At 38.3% G+C, this 19215-nt stretch overlaps 1 protein-coding gene across 20 annotated transcripts in view; it reads right to left on the bottom strand.

Annotated features, from left to right (window-relative positions):
* Positions 1-19215, bottom strand: part of DLG2 (discs large MAGUK scaffold protein 2) — a 986929-nt gene that overhangs the window by 315394 nt on the left and 652320 nt on the right. For all 20 annotated transcript variants that reach the window (XM_052669729.1, XM_052669569.1, XM_052669635.1 and 17 more), the window contains one exon: positions 2019-2188. In XM_052669729.1, coding sequence (XP_052525689.1) covers positions 2019-2188 — 170 coding nt within the window. The remainder of the gene's footprint in view (positions 1-2018; positions 2189-19215) is intronic.

Here is a 19215-nt window from a genome sequence, read left to right as displayed (position 1 = left end):
TAAAACACATAATAGAATTGCAGAATCATTAAGATTGGAAGAGATCACTAAGATCATCTAGTCCAACTGTCAACCTATCCATCACCAGGCTCACTAAACTTTTGTCCTTTATATTCTGCTTGCTAGCTAGAAAAGCCAGCATGTATTAAATAATTCAACTTTTATGGACTCACATCTTGTAATGCCCTTGCTCTGAATGGCTCAGAGGAAATTAAAAGAATATTTAAATGAAATGCATTGCAAATTTCCTTCTTTATCATCTTCAAGTACTGAAAGATATGATCTACTGTACATATCCAGGCAAGGTAGTGACCTCCAAGTTTACATGGTTATAGAGAAGCCAGTACTTCTCCTTTTGTGGTAAAATCTCAAACAGTGAGGAATGAATTCAATAATATATGAAGGAGACAAGCAGGAAAAGAAGTATCTGAAAAGATATTTACTACTCCAGATTCAGTGTAACACAACTGCCTTATATAGAAGCACATTCATTTTCCTTACTCTTTGAATAAGCTTATGAGTAGGGAGACAGGAGTTGGTATGAAGAGTACCTCGCTGATTTTAGGACCCAATCTGGCTCTGAAAAGCATTAAACACTGTGTTTATAATCACTTATTTGTTCCTACACTGTATAGTAAAGGTTTGAAAAAGCAGTTCTCAGATAAATTACCTGAACTATGAGTAGATAAGCATCCTGCAATAGAATGGTACTGAAACCTACTGCCAAAAATGATAGGATTATGCCATGAGTTTACTGTAATGTTTGCCAAGAGCCTTTTTGCAGATTTAGTGCTCTTTCAGAGAACAAAAGAGACACAGTATAGAGGATATTAGAAACAGTGCACTTTTCGAACTGCGGATTGGTAATCTCAGCAATTCCACATGTATTAGAAACAAAAAGACTCCACTACTGGTATCAAAAACTACTAGGAATATACTGTAATATTCATGAAATTTGAGAGGTAAGAGAAACCACTGAAAAAAACCTACAGATTATCCCATGTAAATGAAAAAGGTAGAATAATCTCATGTGCATGACATATATGACATACAAATTTATTCATTTCATGCATATGCTACTAATTACAGTCTTTCTTACGAAACAATTGTTATGGAACAAATAAATATATTACGTGTTCATTCTGTTCCCATGTACTGTGTAAATAATCATTTTATTTGTCCAGTAATCAGGTATGAAGAAAAATAGCTCATTGTCTAGCAGCTAATAGCTAGAGGGAAATTTCATGTAGGAAAAACAATACATTTAAATTTGTTAAAAAGTAATTTCTACAATTAAATACTTTTTATAAAAGTTAAAGTGATATCATACAGTTTTATATGGTTATAATTTCACCTTAAGAAATAATATTCTGCTTTCTGTTTGACACTAGAATTTGTACTGATGCTGTCAGTCTTTTTAGCCATAGGTAGCCATAAAGTTCTGTTAGAAATGATAAAGGTGATTTTGGCTAGCGCAGGTATTATCCTAGACATCCATGGAATTTTTTGAAGGAAAAAATGAAATTATTCTATGTATCTTGATAAGTTAGTACTCCTGTCTCCTTTTTCTAAAGAGAACTGTAGGAAAAGGCATCAACATGAAGGTGGAAAGGAAAAGTTGGATATACATGAAACAATCTTTAAAAAAGGAAGAATTCAGAAACTCAGTATGTTACAGCATCTTCGATGAACTTCAATGACTTCAGTAGAGTAAGTTTAGAAGAAATGTATCTTCCGCCATTGAAGAGCATACAATTTCTGAATCTTGCATTTATTCTGGAGGTAAGAAGCCATCTCTATAAGAAACATCGCATCACACAAATCACAATGTCTTGTATTCCTTTATATGTAATGAAAACACACGCAGTCACGAATCCAGGTTCTGCCAACCTAAATTCATTCTATTTCTGTAATTGACAGGCTAAGCAGTTAACCAGTCAACAAAGTCAGGTCCTGTTTCATCTATGAGAGGTTAAACATCGAGCTTAAAATGGACGTGTGTTCATTTTCATATTTACCTTTAGGGCCTTTGAACAACTTGATCTCTACCACGGTCTCCAGAATAGGCCTCCTTCGACGAACATACAATCGAACTATGGAGCCAGCCTCCTTTAGGGCCTCCACGGCTTTGCTGTGTGAGACTTCTGACACATCCACCTCATTCACTCGCAAGATGCAGTCGTTGACCCTTCAAGAAAAAGAAAGAACCGTGTTATTTTAGACTGAGCAGTGTTTTGTTAGTAAAACAATAACCACTTAATTGGGAAGTTTGCCAGATGCAATATGCTATATCAGCAGTGAGATGGAAACAGAATGCACGAATTCTCCAAAATACATACTGGATTCAAACTAAATCACGCCTACTCACACCTACCATCTTTCATCATAAACTGGGGATGGAGCCACTAGGGTGATGGAAATAATAAACAACTTGTTTTTACGGACTTAGTTAAAAGAGTTTGTACTAAACAGTATAATCCAGTTACCAGAGTCACAGTGCATGGTATGACTACTACCATTGCTCTTAAGGACATCTATTGATTTAATTCAATACAGAGAGATCAGTATTTCGTAAAATACTTTCTTAAATCTATCTTACTTCTTCAACACAGCCAAAAAATTCTAATTCATCCAAGTACAAAGTTCAACTCTAAGTCTAGACTCCAAGATATGCTGTTTGGTAACAACATACATTTTTCATAGAATACTAGAAGAATCCCTCATAATCTTATTTTGGATAGTCACTATATTTTTATGGGGCTGAACTAATTTATTCACCCTCAAAGTGACCTGATTAGATGTAGTATTTTCCCTATTTTGTATATTGCTGCAAAGTTGTGGCAGGTAAATGGAGAATGAGGTTTTTCACAAAAAGTTATTTTAACTCCAAGAACTTAGAATGGATTTTTTTTTGCTGCTGTTTTTGCTTAAAAACAAACAAACAAACAAACAAATAAATAAACCACAATCAAATGAAGCCAAAACTTTAAACATTATTTGAAACCAAAGATTTTCTGTGTTATCAGTATTTTTGAAGAAACTTTACTAGGAGAAGCATTGATAATACCCTTCAACTGACAATTGGTCTGTCTTAGGAAGGGCACAACATTGAAAGTCCCAATTCAATAATAAATTCTGTATGGCAAATTTTCCAGTTTTTCCAGTAAGTGGACTTCCTGGTTTTCATCAATGCCAGGAGTATTCATTTTTTAAATGCATAAATGTCTGATTTGGCTGTCAAATTAATAAGTGGTCTAATATAAATTGCTTTATTCTATTAAATAAATCATGAATGCATCCTGCTACTACTTCTCTTGGACAGTAATTAAGCCTAAGCTGCTTTGTCCTTCTATTAAATATTGCTGTATATCTGATTCTTGACACATTTCTGACTCTCATTGTCATACCTGAAATAGAGATAATGAAAACAACAAGATTTTAGCTATTGATTGGTTATGAAAATGAAAAGCTGGGAAAAGATTATAAAACCACTAAAAATAAGGGCTACATTTCTTTTGTTTTCATATATGCTGTGCTCTGCATTGATAAATATCAATACTATTAGATAGTTCTATATATCTAAATCTCTCATTAAGGTTCTACCGAAGCCTTCTGTTAAGGAAAAAAAGCAAATCTTATGGAGCAAGTCAATGAAGGACATGGAATCATACTGAACTTGCTAAAATCAGTAAGCCATATATATCTATTTACTGAAAAAACCTTTGGAAAATGATTTTTACACTCCAACAGGAATCTCACTTTACTATCTGAAATTTGGCCATTTAGAGTTATCTACTTTAAAATAGTAAAGCCATCTTTAAAAAAACATACACAGATTAATACTTGATGATCTTCAAGGTCTTTTCAACCTGACAAACTCTATGGTTGTATGAATGTGAATGAGATAATAAAAAGCTGCTCCATAATGGAAGTACTTCAGAATTTTGTTTCTACACAAAATTTATCAGTGCAGAAACAACACTGACAGCAATCATCCCATTCAGTCTACTATGATGAACACACCTAGTGCTAGGACATGTATTCTTTGGGAACCCCAGGTTTTTATTCCCTCATAAACAGAGATGAATTGTTTAGTTTATGTAACTTTCTAGTTAGAAATAAGTATAATATTGAAGAACATGCACACACATGGGAGCGTGCAGGTGCATGCATGTTTGTACCGATAGAATTCCTATGGCTTCATCATAAATTTGCTAGAAATGCACACGCTATATCTATATCTATACTATTTCAACAACAAAACAAAACAAACAAACAAACAAACAAAACCAAAAAACCCAACAACTCCAAGTGTGAAGAAATGGTTCCGAGTCTTGTTTCCAAGACAGGACAAGAGAATTTTTACTATTAAAGCATTTATTTAATAGCATCAGCACTATTACATTATTGCCACTCTGCTTGTAGAACTTGACAATATATACTTGAGTACAGTGTGTTCACACAGTTACTTAAGATACATACTGGAAAAAAATTGTAAAGCTTCCTAATGAGCAAGAAAGCAGAAAAGGAAGTTTTACTCTAAGCTGCAATGATTTTCATAATACTTAAGAAACTATTTCTCTAGTTCTTGATGAAAAGAACTCTTAAAAAGGAGTCTCAAAATGAAGAACTTGACTTGCTAAGACAATATAATCTCAACATCTGTTGATGCTATGAGTTCATAAAGTTCTTGAATAAATTTTCTCATGTATCTTTGAAAAGTAACATGTAATTGAAAGTATTTTGGAAACTGTACGAGGTTGGAAAGAAAAAGAAAGAAAGCAGGAAAAAAGGAAAGAAGAAAAAAAAAAAAGAAAGAAGACAATTAATTCCCAATATATTTTAAAAGAACATAAGCCCCAGAAACAACGTTCATGCTATTGTTTCCTTGAAATGGAGGGACTTCATATCTCAGTTCAGCACAGCGTATAAGTCTATAATTAAATTTTGAGGTAATCCAATTTCCATTTTAGCCAAAATACTCATGTAGTTAAATTTATTCAAGTCAGTTGAATCGCCCATGCAGGTTACTGCTGACTGAAAATTGACTGAGGCAACACTTCCCACGGCATGCTGGCTCACCTAAATACTGTAACAAAATGGATATATTCTTTTAGAATTTGTGAAATAATTCAGTTATGAAGAAAGTTGGTTCATAAAATACAGAATACAATACACGCTATTATCATGCCAGGATAGTTACCACTGATGAAATAAATATGAGAAAGATTTTGCCTTTTAGGAGGAAGGTCAGGGACACAGAGATTTACCAGTAGCTATTGCTGTCTTCAAAGCAAATGAGTGGTTGGATTAATTAAGGAAAAATACTAACCTTTAGGGGCTTCTAACAACTTTGTTCTAAACTTGACTATCTTCATCTGAGTTTTTTGATCACTGATTTCAAGAAACAGCGCAGACATCCTTGAAAAACTGATAATTGCTTCATCAAGTTGTAAGCAGAACTCTTACGCATTTGTTAGAAATACAGTAGGTGACAACTGGTAATGATTACTTATTGCAGTCTGTTCTGTGCAATATGTGCCCTGCAGAGAAACCCAAAGCAGCCTAGTAGAGCAGCAAAGAGCCCCAGAAGTCCAAATGGTCCTGTCAGGATGCATTAGCCCACTTGCAACTCCTGAAAGAAACTACCTGAAAGAATCAACCATGGTCTCAGCAACAAGAAACTGATCTGTGTTCCATGGGACAATGATGAAACTGAATCTACAGTAATCCATGGGTCTTAGTTATCATCCAGACACTTCTAGACTCATTAGCAACCTATTAGTATGGTAGCCCTGGTTACACAAATATAGTTATGTTTTCTACTGCAGAAAAGCTAAAATTATCAAATCTAATGTCTTTCTTACTATCTTCTCTACAAAGCTAAAGTTGATATGGACTTTAGTCAAAGCTCAGAAATCGAGATATAAATAATATTATTAAGGGAGAATCAACATAAAATTCCATAGGTAACTGCTAAAGGAAGCACTGAACTCCCATTTTATTTCTTTGTTTCTCTTTTTGTCCATCCTTTTCAGCTCTATAAAGAGGGACTGCTGCTTTTTTTTGTTGTTGTTTTAGTTTCAGAAGTCACAAGAACACAGCACTTTAAGCAGGAACACAAGATTATAAGTGGCAAGTTGAAAGGACTGATTATTCTTCTTTCTTAATGATATCAGTGAATCATAATATAAATACAGTATCTGACCCTAGGAGAATCAGCCTAGTCCATTAGTTAGGGAAGACTTACCCTACCCTTTTTTTTTTTAATTCTCACTCACACCCTTCCCATGCCATGGTAAGTAAAACATACAGTAGAAAATCTGATTATTGGTACTGGCTCATATAATTTCTTTGCATTATTATAATGATTATTTTATTTAATTTTCAACCAACAATGAAGAATGAAAGATCTCAAATCTAATAATGTAGTCTTCAAATCTGCCTTTTCAATTACAGAACACAGAGCTAAAACTAAATGCCAGTGATACACATGTTCCACGGGACATACTATTTCATTAGATACAATGATCCTTAGACACATGATCCAATTTCCTTAGCAAAATCATATACACCCTCAGGCCTCCTTCTGCCATTGTAAACTACTATAATTACTATTATGTACAATTTAAAAATAACGGGATAAAACAGCAGTAGGAGAAAATCTCAGATCTCATTTTCAAATTATGGTTCTTTCTATAAACTGAAGTCATAGAATCATAGAACAGTGTGGGTTGAAAGGCACTTTAAAAACCATTCAGTTTCAACTCCTCGCCAAAGGGAAGGACACCCCCACCAGATCAGGCTGATCAGGACCCATTGAGTCTGGCGTTGAGCACCTACAGGGATGGGGCATCCACAGCTTCTCTGGGCAGCTTGTGCCAGGGCTTCACTGCCCTCATAGTGAAGAATTTCTTCCTTACACCTAATTAATCTACCTTTTAGTTTAAAGCTACTATCCCTTATCCTATTTCTACAAATAGAGTGTGACACCGTCTCCTATGGGACCCCTTTACATGCTGGAAAGCTGCTTTGAGTTCTCCACAGAGCCTTCTTTTCCCCATACTGATCAATCCTAACTCTCTCAGACTGTCTTTATAGGAGAGGTGCTCCAGTCTTCTAATCATCCTCGTGACCTCCTCTGGACCTGCTCCAACATCTCCATGCTCTTGCGCTGGTGGCCCCAGAGCTGAGCACAGCACTGCAGAAGTGGTCTCATGAGAATGGAGTAGAGGGAGCAGAGCTGTCTGTGATCTTGAGAGAAGGTAAGAACCGAAGCCAAAGAGTTGCAGATCCAAGAGAGAAGATAAACACCTTTATCCTCTTAATTCTCTAGCAAGTGGCAAATAGCAATTAAATAAATTGTGGAAAAACCACAATGTTTTTCCATTAAATTGCTGGTCTAGTGACATCCCAACTCTTCCTATACAACTGTGAGCAGGTCGCTTAGCTTCTTTTTCATAACCTTCAGAGGATGACAAGCCCACCTACTTCCCAACTCCTTTGTCTTCTGTTTGAGGAAAGCCTGCACTTTCTTGCTCATCTAAGAAAAAATGCCCACAGCAACGCCTAGGTATACTGAGCATGAATAACAAATAATTAACAAAAGCAGCTCTCTGCCTCCTTCTGGCTTCATTCAGCCAGCCTTAGAAGTGAGAGATGAAGGCCAAGAACTTCCACCACTCACAAAGGCGTGTGTGCGTGTGTGTGTGTGTGAAGATGGGGAACTAAACTCCTGCATAGCATTTCTGTGAGTAAATACAGCCAGATGGAATCTTCCTCCACCTGCACTGGCAAACCAGTTTCTGTGTGTTGGTTGCATGGAGCAGGCTGAGCTGACAAGTCCTGTGAGAAGCAGGGTGTGCTCAGTGCAATCTGCTCCTGCTGAGCCTGACAACTACAGCAGGAATCAGCCTGACTGTCAGCCAAAGATGGAAACCCAATCCCAGGAATGTTTTTTTCATTTACGTATATGTACAGATTTTTTGCAGGATGAAATGAAAACCCAGTGTGTCCTGCAGCAGACCACCAGTCTTCAGCCCACACCTTCTGGCATGAGGTTTTGGAGAGTGACATAAAATTGTGTTAGTTGCCCCCACAGCTCACTGTGTTCTCCTTTGGATCTCTGCAGCAACCTTGACCTAGAAAGAACAATTTATCTTTCCAAGAGAAAAGTCAAAAACTAGCTTGTTCTCTCCTAAATGACGGAGCAGAAGAGAAGCAGAGGAGCAGCAGAAAAAGCCTCTTCCCATTCCCTCTATACAGGTGCAATGTCACAGATACTTTTCTGATTTTGTCATCCAGGAGAAACTACCACTAAGCTCTTGCTTTCCAAAAGGCAACAGCCATGTAGGATAGTACCAGAAAGAATGAAGGAAATTCCTCACCTGTATATGGAAGATTATACAGTCCACTGATGGTTTAGGAGGTTGAAATGCCTACTGTAATGCTGTCAAAAGCTTCATCCAAAGCTTCCCATCCAACAAGGCCTAAAGTTACATCAACTTGACTTACAGGTATGTTACCAGAGGACTTTCATTTCACTTTTAACAAAAGCAAGTGTAGAGTCTTGCATCTAGGGAGGAATAATTACATGCACCAGTACAGTTTGGCAGATGACCTGCAGGAGAGGAGCTCTGCAGAGAGGGACCTGGGTGTCCTGGTGGACGACAGGCTGGCCAGCCAGCCTCGTGGCCAAGAGGGCCAATGGCATTCTGGGGTGCATTAAAGAGCGTGGCCAGCAGGTCGAGGGAGGTGATCCTCCCCCTCTGCCCTGGTAAGGCCTCATCTAAAGTACTGTATCCAGTTCTGGGCTCCCCAGTATAGAAAAGACAGGGATCTCTTGGAAAGAGTCCAGCGGAGGGCCACAGAGATGGTGAAATGGCCTGGAGCATCTCTCCTATGAAGAAAGGCTGAGTGAACTGGGTCTGCACAAATGTGTGCAAGAACTTTACAGTGAGGTGACGGAGCACTGGAACAGGCTGCTCTTTTGAAAGGCTGAGTGAACTGGGTCTGTTTAGCCTTGAGAAAAGAAGACTGAGAGGGGACCTGATCCAGGTCTATAAGTATCTAAGGTGTGGGGGGCAGAATGGTGAGGACGGACTCTTTTCAGTGGTGAATGGAGACAGGACAAGGGGAAACAGCTGGAAATTGCAGCATAGGAAGTTCTGCACAAATGTGCGCAAGAACTTCTTTACAGTGAGGTGACGGAGCACTGGAACAGGCTGCCCAGGGAGGTGGTGGAGTCTCCTTCTCTGGAAATGTTCAAGACCTGCCTGGATGCCTACCTGTGCGACCTGCTGTAGGGAACCTGCTTTGGCAGGGGGGTTGGACTCGACAATCTCTGGAGGTCCCTTCCAACCCCTATAGTTCTGTGATTCTGTGCCCAGGGAGGTTGTGGAGTCTCCTTCTCTGGAGATGTTCAAGACCCGCCTGGACACAAGTAGGTATTTGTGTGACCTGGTGTAGGGAACCTGCTTTGGCAGAAGGGTTGGACTCGATGATCTCTGGAGGTCCCTTCCAACCCCTGCGATTCTTCGACTCTGTGATTTCATTTCTCAAAGACAAACTAAAAGCAAATTGTTTGGGAACAATTCTGATTTCAGAACACCCTTCTGAACTTCAGAATAGGCACCTGCCTGAAATGATGGTGAATTTCCATAGTCTATTTACCATATGGCTGAAGCAAGATTGGAGACACAGCCAGCACAGCTACAGATCTGTCAGAAGACATATGCAATTATTGTCCATTGTTATTGCATTAGTTACTTGCGGCTTTTTTTAATGCAGCAGAGATACTAAATGTCAATGTTTTAAAAAGTCTGCATAGTAGTAACAGATTTGGAACTCATGCCAATGACTGGTAACGATATCAGTAAAAAATATTAGCACAACAGCTCCTTATCATGCAAAGCATCTCTTCTCCCTTCTCACTAGGTTTCATCTATGACTGTAATTTCTATTTTGGAAGTTGTAAGTCAGAAAAAGACAGCTTACTGCACACTATATAATTAGGAATGGAAAAATCCCTGCAGCCTTTAAACTGCTAGAAGAAAATATATTTAGAACCTTGAATATGTTCCTATTCACACAATTTCAATAGAGGATACATCAGCATTTGCTTTTTTTCTTTTATCTCTTTTAAAAAATACATTTTAAAGGTCTCAAGCTCAGCTGTAGCTTCACTCCAGGCAAAACTTTGGCTAAAAAGCAGTTTATCTGTTGTTTAAGGTAGTTTGGATCATTTCTGCGTTCTATCCTAGTTCTGAGAACTTCCTTGAATGAGGATGGTGCTCTCCTCCAGTTAACCCTTTTCCACCACAATGAGCAGATTCTTTTATCCTTTTAGGCAGTGTGACTTTATTATGAGGTATCTATTTCTTTGGAGGTGCTTATATACACCTCTTCATTAAAAAATATTTACCAAGATAATATCTAGAATCCAGGAGAGTCTGAACCCAAAGACTATTCATGTTATATCAAACTGATATAGTGAAATCCAAAGTAGGGTGAGCCACGCCAGCACATACACTGACAGCAGTAGATTTAGCATGGAAAGCCATCTGAAACAATGTTTACCATATATCTACAGCCAATTATAATGGGTAAAATGCCACATTATGATACTCTGGAACTCAAGAGTTCATTTGGAGGTAGCTTGAGCTCCTGCACAATCGAATTGATTTCAAGAGAGGGCCCATTAATGGCTACTAGGAGAAATAAGATTAGGAAAAAGACAACTGTAGATGCACAACTCAAAAACCTCTCTTACAGGTTAAAATCTGAGACCTTGGTCCTTGAGTGTAAGATGGCTGCATGACTAGCTAGCTCCCTGGCCAAACCTCACCAACCACATCCCCCCAAGGGACAGGAATCCACCCAGTCCTTTGCCCAATGGGAACACTGCTGCCCCTTGATGATCATGCTTCAGGGGAGATCAGAGCTAAAATGTATGAGTTAAGGTGCTTCCATGGCTGCAAAGATAAAAGCCACATGAAGCCATAAACCAGGCCAGAGGTCCACTGGGCCTGCTGTTTCTTTAAAAAAAATGGTATAGGAAAAGCCTAACACAGTATTTACCCAGAACACATTTTCAGATGCTGACGACTTGGCGTTTCCTGAATCACTCTTTTAAATTTAAAAGCCCGGGATAGGTTCCACAAATCCATTTAATTGTTTTCAAAACCCACCTACATTTAACATCCAGTTAAATAAACAAATATCTTTATTTGCTGTCCTCAAATCCTGTCATTAGAACAGAGCGCAAACATTCATCCCTAGTCATTCTCAATACTCTGTTTCTCTCCTGCGGTTAGGAAATGGGACATAATCTCTTGCCTTTGATAACTCATTTTTCATTATAGGAGTAAAGGCCCTCGTAGACAAACTTTTCAAACCAAAAGCATGCAGCTGATCTAATGATCACAGTGCTTACCATGAGTGATAAAATTTTGGAGATGGACACCCTCCCCCTCCATCTTTCTATTTAACTGAATTCCTCTCAGATATACCTACAGATTTAAGTACAGTTGAACTCTGAAAAAAATGCAATTCACGTCAAAGCTGTTTTTACTATGCTTTGTTTCTTGACAGAAACGACATTGTTTTACACTGAAAAAAAATTCCAGTCAAGCTAAAACAAGTCTTTTCATACTAATATTCTTGGAATTATAATAAATAAATAAATAAATAAATAAAATGAAATAAATAAAATAAAAGGTTAGATGATAGTTAGGGAAGCAAATATCAAAACCATCTGCTGCCTTATTATCCACAATCGCCTCCTAGAAAAATGATTCCAACACTGAAGCTACTCCACTTTGTATGATGTATTGCTTTCCTTAAATTGCAGAAAAAATCTCCCATTATTGAGGAAAGCATCCTCAATACAAGACTAAAAATAATTTTTGCCTCTTTCTTTGACTTTAGATGTATTACAGAAATTGTATCAACACCTGAAACTAATGTAGATTCCCCTGATCTTTCCTCATGATAGCCAGAGTGAAGACTCTGGTTCACAACCTGTACCTGATTCTCTAAACAGCACACTCACTGCAAAACCTTTCTGACTCAGCTTATATTTCTTGTCTTTCAGGAAGCGAAACAATTTTGGAAGGAAAGAATAAAAGACATCTTGTTCATTGTGCCTCCAGTTTATTGATCTGATAACTTCTCTGAAAGATGTGGGCTCATATTCTACAGAGAGAGAAGGATGGAGAATGCATGTTTCCCTTCAGAGGTGAGCTGAAACTGATCTAACCACTGCTTTTGTGAATGAAGGCAGCTTTGACCTATTCTTTTCCCTTTGTCACTGAAAGAAATCTGGACCTCCTTTTGTATCAAGAAGTGTTTGCTCAGCTGTAGTATAATATGCTGAAGTCTTTTCAGACCAGAAGATAGAAATATTTTATGAGGTTAGGCAGCCAACCCCCCATTAAGAAATGCTTGCAGACACACTAGACTTAAAGAACAGCTTATTTGATCAATTACAAGTCAAGTAAATAAACGGTTGAATAAATGTATGATTTAAACAATTCCCCACAACTGAAAACTCTAAACTCTGCCTAATGCACTAAAGGTTTATATTTTAAATTGCTCATTTCCAAAATAAATTTGGTAAGCAGTTAACCTGAGTCAATTCTTAGCCATAACAGTGAATGTGTTTGTAAAATTTTAAAATTGAAACTGCAGAACATTAATTTGACCTTATTATAATTATTCAAATCTGTACAAAAGCGGAAGCTTCGTGAAACTGTATGCTTACTGCGTTGTACTGACTTAGGAGTATTTGAAAGCTATTCATGGTGACCACGTGGAACATGGCTAACAATATCCAGGAGCTAAAAAATGACAGATTCCACAATAACTCTGAATATCACTGTCTACATCTTCATCTTCATTTTAGGGAAAAAAATTACTGCCACAGTTTCTCATATGTTTGCTCCAAAGTTGAATTAAGCAAACAACAACACTGTAAAAACTGTCATTCTTTATTTGTCTGATGAAATCTAGAGGTGTTTGGGATGCTTAAAACTAATGTGGAATGAGAAGAGAAAAAAAACCCACTTGGTTATTCCTCCTTCGCACACCCTTAAAGAATGGGAAGTAGTCATTAGCTAAAAGCAACTCATCTTGCAGGGTGTAGCTATAGAGTTGAGAGGGAGGAGTAGCTAGCACTCATTCAATTTACACACAAACAGATTCAAGCATAAATTTTTTTGAAAAGTCAAGTCTTAACACATATATAATAGGAGAACCTCTCTATTTTTCTTCCTTCATCACAAATATCCTGAAGGCAGGATCAGAGCTTGTTACTATGTGATGCACTTAGAAATACAGATGGTCTAATTCATTTATCGTGAAACGATTTTCTGCATCAAACTTCTAAGTACTGGTTGGTTAGCATAACTCAAAGCAAATTAATTCTCATAGGTTAACTACACCTGCAGTAGTTCTGTACAGAGTTTATGATCTTTTACTTCACATATTGTTCTTTTAAGACATTTCCTGTAGATTCTCTTTCCCCCAGAATATGCAAGATTCATTTGAAGCAGAGTTAGTGATCATGATCCACAAACATATGCCTGGGTAAAACTGCTGTGCTGGGGATGAATTCTTCCTTTCCGCAGACACACCAGAATAAAAGATGAAAAACAACATGTTTCCACCCATAAAAGACCGTTTTTTACTTATCAGACCTGAAATTCCTGCCTTCAGTTCCTTAAAACCAAGTACAAAGTTACTGAACACAATAGATCTGAAGGAGTGGAGAGCAGATACACGAGTTAGATGATTGAGGTCAGCAGCTCTGCCAAAGGTAGTTAGCAACCACTGGCCTGGTGAGTAATTGATCAGCCGCTGGGCCTGATGAGCCCATGTCATTATTTAAATGTTTGATTTTGATTGCAATCTCATGACAGGGAGAAGACAGCTTAATGTAGGCAAGGAGGGCAGGATGGGGAGGGGGAGCAGAGGATGGGCAGGAGGATTCCCCACAACAGGCTCTTAAAGTTCAGCCTGATTTTCTTTATTAACCTCATCCACAAGACATGTATGCAGCAAGTACTTTTCTCACATTCATTCCTCAAAAATGACAATAAGAATTAAGTTATTCCCCCCCACCCTTTTCATCTCTTAAATCCTTTGGATCCTTGGGATCCTTAGCTCTTACCACATTTTGCCATTCCTCCGTCCGTTCTCTAACTCCCCAGTTATCCTCAGTCTCTCTGCCTCTGGTGCGATGCTCTCCTTCTGAAACCACTGCCAAGAGCAGACAAGCACTGAAGCTCTGAGGGCGCCCAGGCTCTGTCAGCACTTTGGATCCGGCAGCTGGCACAGACGGCAGCCTCTGATGGTGGCCAGAAGGAAAACTTCTGCTCACAGACTGAATATTTGTGTCTGTCTCCAAAGCCAGAGGCCAAAGTGGGACAGCGGAGAGGCAACGAAGTAGAAAAAGGAGGCGTAGGCAGCTGTGGGACGTTGTGAGAGGGAGGTGTTGGGATAAAGAAATGGGAAAGGAAAACAAAGCCCTGTAAAGCCTGAGATGAATGAAGGAGGCACCAGGAAGCCGCAGAGCTCCTCCCAGCTGCAGGCTGCTCTGCAGGTCGTGGAAGGTGCCCCAGGGCAGTCTCCATAGGTGTGGAGGACGCAGGGATATCTGCCAGGCCTCACTTACCCTCTGAGCCCTCCAGTTTGGCTGGCTCTGGTGCCATGGGGGTGTTCTGAGACCCAGAGCCTCCAGTGATGCCCCGGTGAGCACAGAAGGCTGAGGTGCTGCCTTGGGCCCTAGGTACGCTTCGGCTGCTGAATACACCAAATGCTTGCTTGTTCCTCACCCGTGGTTAAAATCCTCCCACCTGACACTAGTGCTGTTTGAAGCATATTCAGGTTTGTGCAGGAAAACCAGTTACAACAGATAACCCACGAGGCAATTCCACGTTCAGTATTTTTACAGGCACTTTTCATCTTTGGCGCTCAAAGTGCTTTGCAAATATGAACTCGTTTCAGCTTCACAACAAGCCCTGTGAGGCAAAGATAATGATCACTGTACCTATTTTACAAATGGGGAAACTTCAGCACAAAAGAAGAAAAGTGTTACCACAGATCAGGCGGAGCAAGTTGAGAGGAAAACTACGCGGTCCTGCAGTAACAAGTAGAAAACACTCCCTTCCGCTCTGGTTTGATTAAGAAGAGCTCTTCCAAACAAAGGTGTAGCATTAAAAAAATGAAAGAGGGAAAAACATGTCGTTCAAGTTCTGTAAGAAACTTCAGCAGCTTCAGAACGTTTGGTGCCATTAGGCTCTGCACTTAGAGTACACGAAAAAAAAAGTCCTGCTTTTTGCAATGATGTAACTCAGAGTAACATGCAGAAGTGTGCAATGCAAACAACACACCCAAAGTACTCCTGCATCTTGCGAGGTTTATACTAAAACTTGCATGCAAGTTTTGGGGACATAAATTTAAAATCCCGGCTCAAATTTCTGTAGTAAGAGTGGAGTGAGGAATGTGTCAACAAAGATCAGGAATGGGCAGGAAACAGAGTTTGGCTGGAGTCTGAAAGTCCAAATGTTTATCCAAACAGCAGCCAAGAGTTTTGACAGTGCATGAAATAACAGACTCTCTGTCTCACCATGCATTAGGATTTCTCATTTGGGATGTCAGAAGCAAAAAGTCAACCAAGATTTTTCTCCAAAGTTTTAGAATCAAACCTTTGCTGTTTATAAGGAACTTTTTTTTTTTTTTTTAAAAAAAAAAAAAAAAAAAAAAAGAAAGTTAGTTCTCTTTTCATCCCAGTTCTCTTTTCATCCCAAATCTCATTTTCAGATTCAGTGGGAATTGAGAGAGATGAAAAATTCGGCACAACCCTGGAGGGTTACACCTGCTAACCATAGGAACAGATGTGAAATATTTTTTCCTTGACTAATGCTACACTCCATAGAGAGCTAACGATTTCTAAGGTGCATAACCACAGAAGTCTTCTTACATCAGATGAATTATCACTGAGCTATTTAAATTCGTAACTGCAGCAGCAGTGCAAACATGTCGATGAACTAATCACTTGCACTTGGCTGCACAGTGCTGTTCTGCTGCTGCAGCACTCTGGGGCTATTAACATTTCTGCTGGGATGGCTGCTAAAGAGTCGCATTGACCAGTTCAGTACCACTGCATGAAAAAAACATTGTGCAAAGAGCTTTTTAAAACTAAAGTCCTAATATTGTGCTACTTTGCTTTTTGTTATTCACAAGCAGTGGTTTCAGTGAGTGGGAGACAGTTCAGAAATTTACTTGGGCAGAAATTAATCCTGTGGATTAAAAATAGAAGTAAAAACAAACAAAACATCAAAAAAAAAAAAAAAAAAAACAACCCACAAAAAAACTTCAGGAATGTCCATCATTATAGTCTATATAGAGGCCATTAAAATTCATCAGTTTCAAAGCCGACATGACAGATAAAAGCCATGGCTTTTCTCTCCATTAAGTTTTATTTCATTTACCTAGAAATTTATCTGTCAAAACATCATTTCCCATTTCTTCCAGTATAAGAGATTCTTTTAGCAGGCTATCAAATTATTTTCAAAGTAGAAAAAGCAGAACAATCAAATTCACAGACATAATGGGGGTCTGCAGTACCAAATAAGGAATGCTAACTTCATGTAGAGAAAAAGAAGAAAAAAGATTCAGCAAAAGAAATGTGAAGTGGCGAAAGCAGCTGAAGAGAGAATTTAATGGCAACATATTCCATTGGTGAACAAAAATGTAGGTTGATAATTTAAAATGTGGGTCATGGTGTCCAATGATTAATTAAAAAAAAAACACACAAAAATTCAGTTGTTTTGTGACTTGCCTTTTCTTTATGCAGGGTTCCTGTGATAATTCTACCTATTTTATATCACAGTAACTCAAAAAGCTATATGCACAGGTACACAGACAAACACTGTTAATAAGATCAAACTTCCTAACACAAACCAGGACAGAATGAGCAGTCAATAATTTGTGATGTAATTTATGACTGGAAAGCAAGCATGTTTTACTTAATGGGGTGAATGTCTCTTTATTAACTTACTACTAAATTACGTACTGAACTAATAGCATTGACAGAGGCCTGTAAACAGTACAGATTTGAATCAGTGTTTTGTGGCAGTACAGTAATTATAATAACATCCTGAACAAGCTTTATGCCTTTTCAAGGCACACAGACCTGGTACTGATAAGCTTAATACAAGATCTAAAGTTAACAAACAGGAATTTAAGCAGTGAATCACAGAGCAGAAAGACTTCTGTTTTGATACAATGATGGTGAAATACAGCCAGTTTCCCTGAGCCGGATTAGAGACATGGCACGTTTCTCCCTTTCTTCTTTCCTTTGAGTTTCTCAGGCAAACTGCATATAATAGCTATACCAGTGTGCTTCTTAATTCTAATTGTAAAGCTTTGAATTAACAGTATGAACTTGTAGTGTTTCCTCCCTGGTTCCTCTTTAGTGAGACACAGAAATACTAAAAAGGAAAAAACAGTCTGATTAGAATGCAATCTTTGCCTTTCGATTCATTTTTCTGTGTTTTTTTTGTGAACACGATATCCATGAGAAATCTTATCTTCAGAGTTCCTCTCTCTCACTACATAGATCTAGGTGAATTTATAATCCTTTGACACATCACAGTGGGTTAGTTGATAACTGAAGAGAATATAAATCTAATTTGTTCAAAACCTTTGCTGGTAGGCATTTAACAAAAGCCCGTAAGGCACAGAAATAGGAGAGAGGGAATCACTATTCTGTTCCAAGCTTTCTGCTTGATTTACTAGATAACTGAGGGCAAGTTATTTAGACTCTTGTCTCCTCCAATTAGCATGTGTGTTATTTTCCTTTTCCAACACCGGATCACTTTGAGAGCAGGGGAAAAACTTCACTGCGGCTGACTATTATGATGCTGGTATAACAAGGCAGCATGCCTTAAAAATGCTGCATTTACATAACCCTAAAGTTGCTGACAACCAGTAATATCAGGAAAGATGCATTTGCAAAGGAAAGACAAATATTGCACACCTTTAATAGTTTTTAAGCTATAAAATTTTGATGGCTGGGGCACATGTGCTGATTCTAATTAACCTGCCAATGATAACTGGCAGTAGATGCAGTTTGCTCTGTGTGGTTCAGTAAGTTCTCCTTACAAATAATCACACTACCAAGAAAATAAGGTTGATAGGTTCACAAGTGGAAAGAGACTTGAAACCAGTTTCCTAGAAGAAAGAATGAATGAAATAGCTACAGGTCCAGGCAGCTTACCAGGGCAATGTGCCTTCAGGCACAACCACTTTCTTCCTTTTGACTCACTTTTCACATCAGCCCTCTTTCCTACTGAGTGCAGCTCAAGCTGAAGTACCAAAATAAACCTTGGACATTAACCATTTAAATTCAAAGCTGTCAGTCCTGTAAATAAACAGGAATTGTTTATTTATGGAAGGAATGCTCACATTCCTGTAAATAAACTCTTTGGTATATGTCACATACACAGTAACAATCAGATTTTTGAATCACAGGTAGGATTCCTAGGACTACAGAATTGTTACAGATGCTGTTAGAAACATGGCTTATCGCATTTCTTGGTGGATACACTGTACATCACTGAGCTGATGATCCTATTGGGTGGCCCTTGCTGATATGTACACTTAACTATCATGTATATCAGTGAAGACAGCCCCAGGATATCTAGGCTTATTGGCAAAGGTCAATGATACATACACTTCCAGGTGGTTCTTAAAACATGACAGGATTTTTTCCTTGCTAACATCAGAGGAGATGATTCTAGGAGAATCCTGTAAAATAAAATCTCACCATCGAAAACCTTTCAAGCTTGTTTATATGATAAAATCATAGAATCATTAAGTCTGGAAAGACCTCAAAGATCTTCTATTCCAACCATTAGCCATCCCAATCATGGCCACTACAGAAGTAGCTGTCTTGCTTTCCATATTGAAAATTTTCTTGAAGTCACAATGAGGTTTTTGAACAACTTCTGCCCTTTCATTATGTAAAATTCTGAAAGAGCAATATTATCTAACAGTGTAACCGGGTAGCTTGCATTTGACTGTAATAGTGGGAAAGACAGGTTAATGCAAATTCCCATGCACTATAAAATTTTATAAGAGCTCAAGGAAAACTGAGACAGGAAATAAAATCCTATGAGTACTGAGGAGGATACAGTTACCAAGAAGAAA

This window comes from Tympanuchus pallidicinctus, unplaced genomic scaffold (genome assembly GCF_026119805.1).
Source record: "Tympanuchus pallidicinctus isolate F22 unplaced genomic scaffold, pur_lepc_1.0 scaffold11, whole genome shotgun sequence".
Classification (NCBI taxonomy): Eukaryota; Metazoa; Chordata; class Aves; order Galliformes; family Phasianidae; genus Tympanuchus; species Tympanuchus pallidicinctus.
The sequence above is the reverse complement of the archived record's forward strand: the minus strand, read 5'-3'. Positions and strand labels throughout refer to the sequence as shown.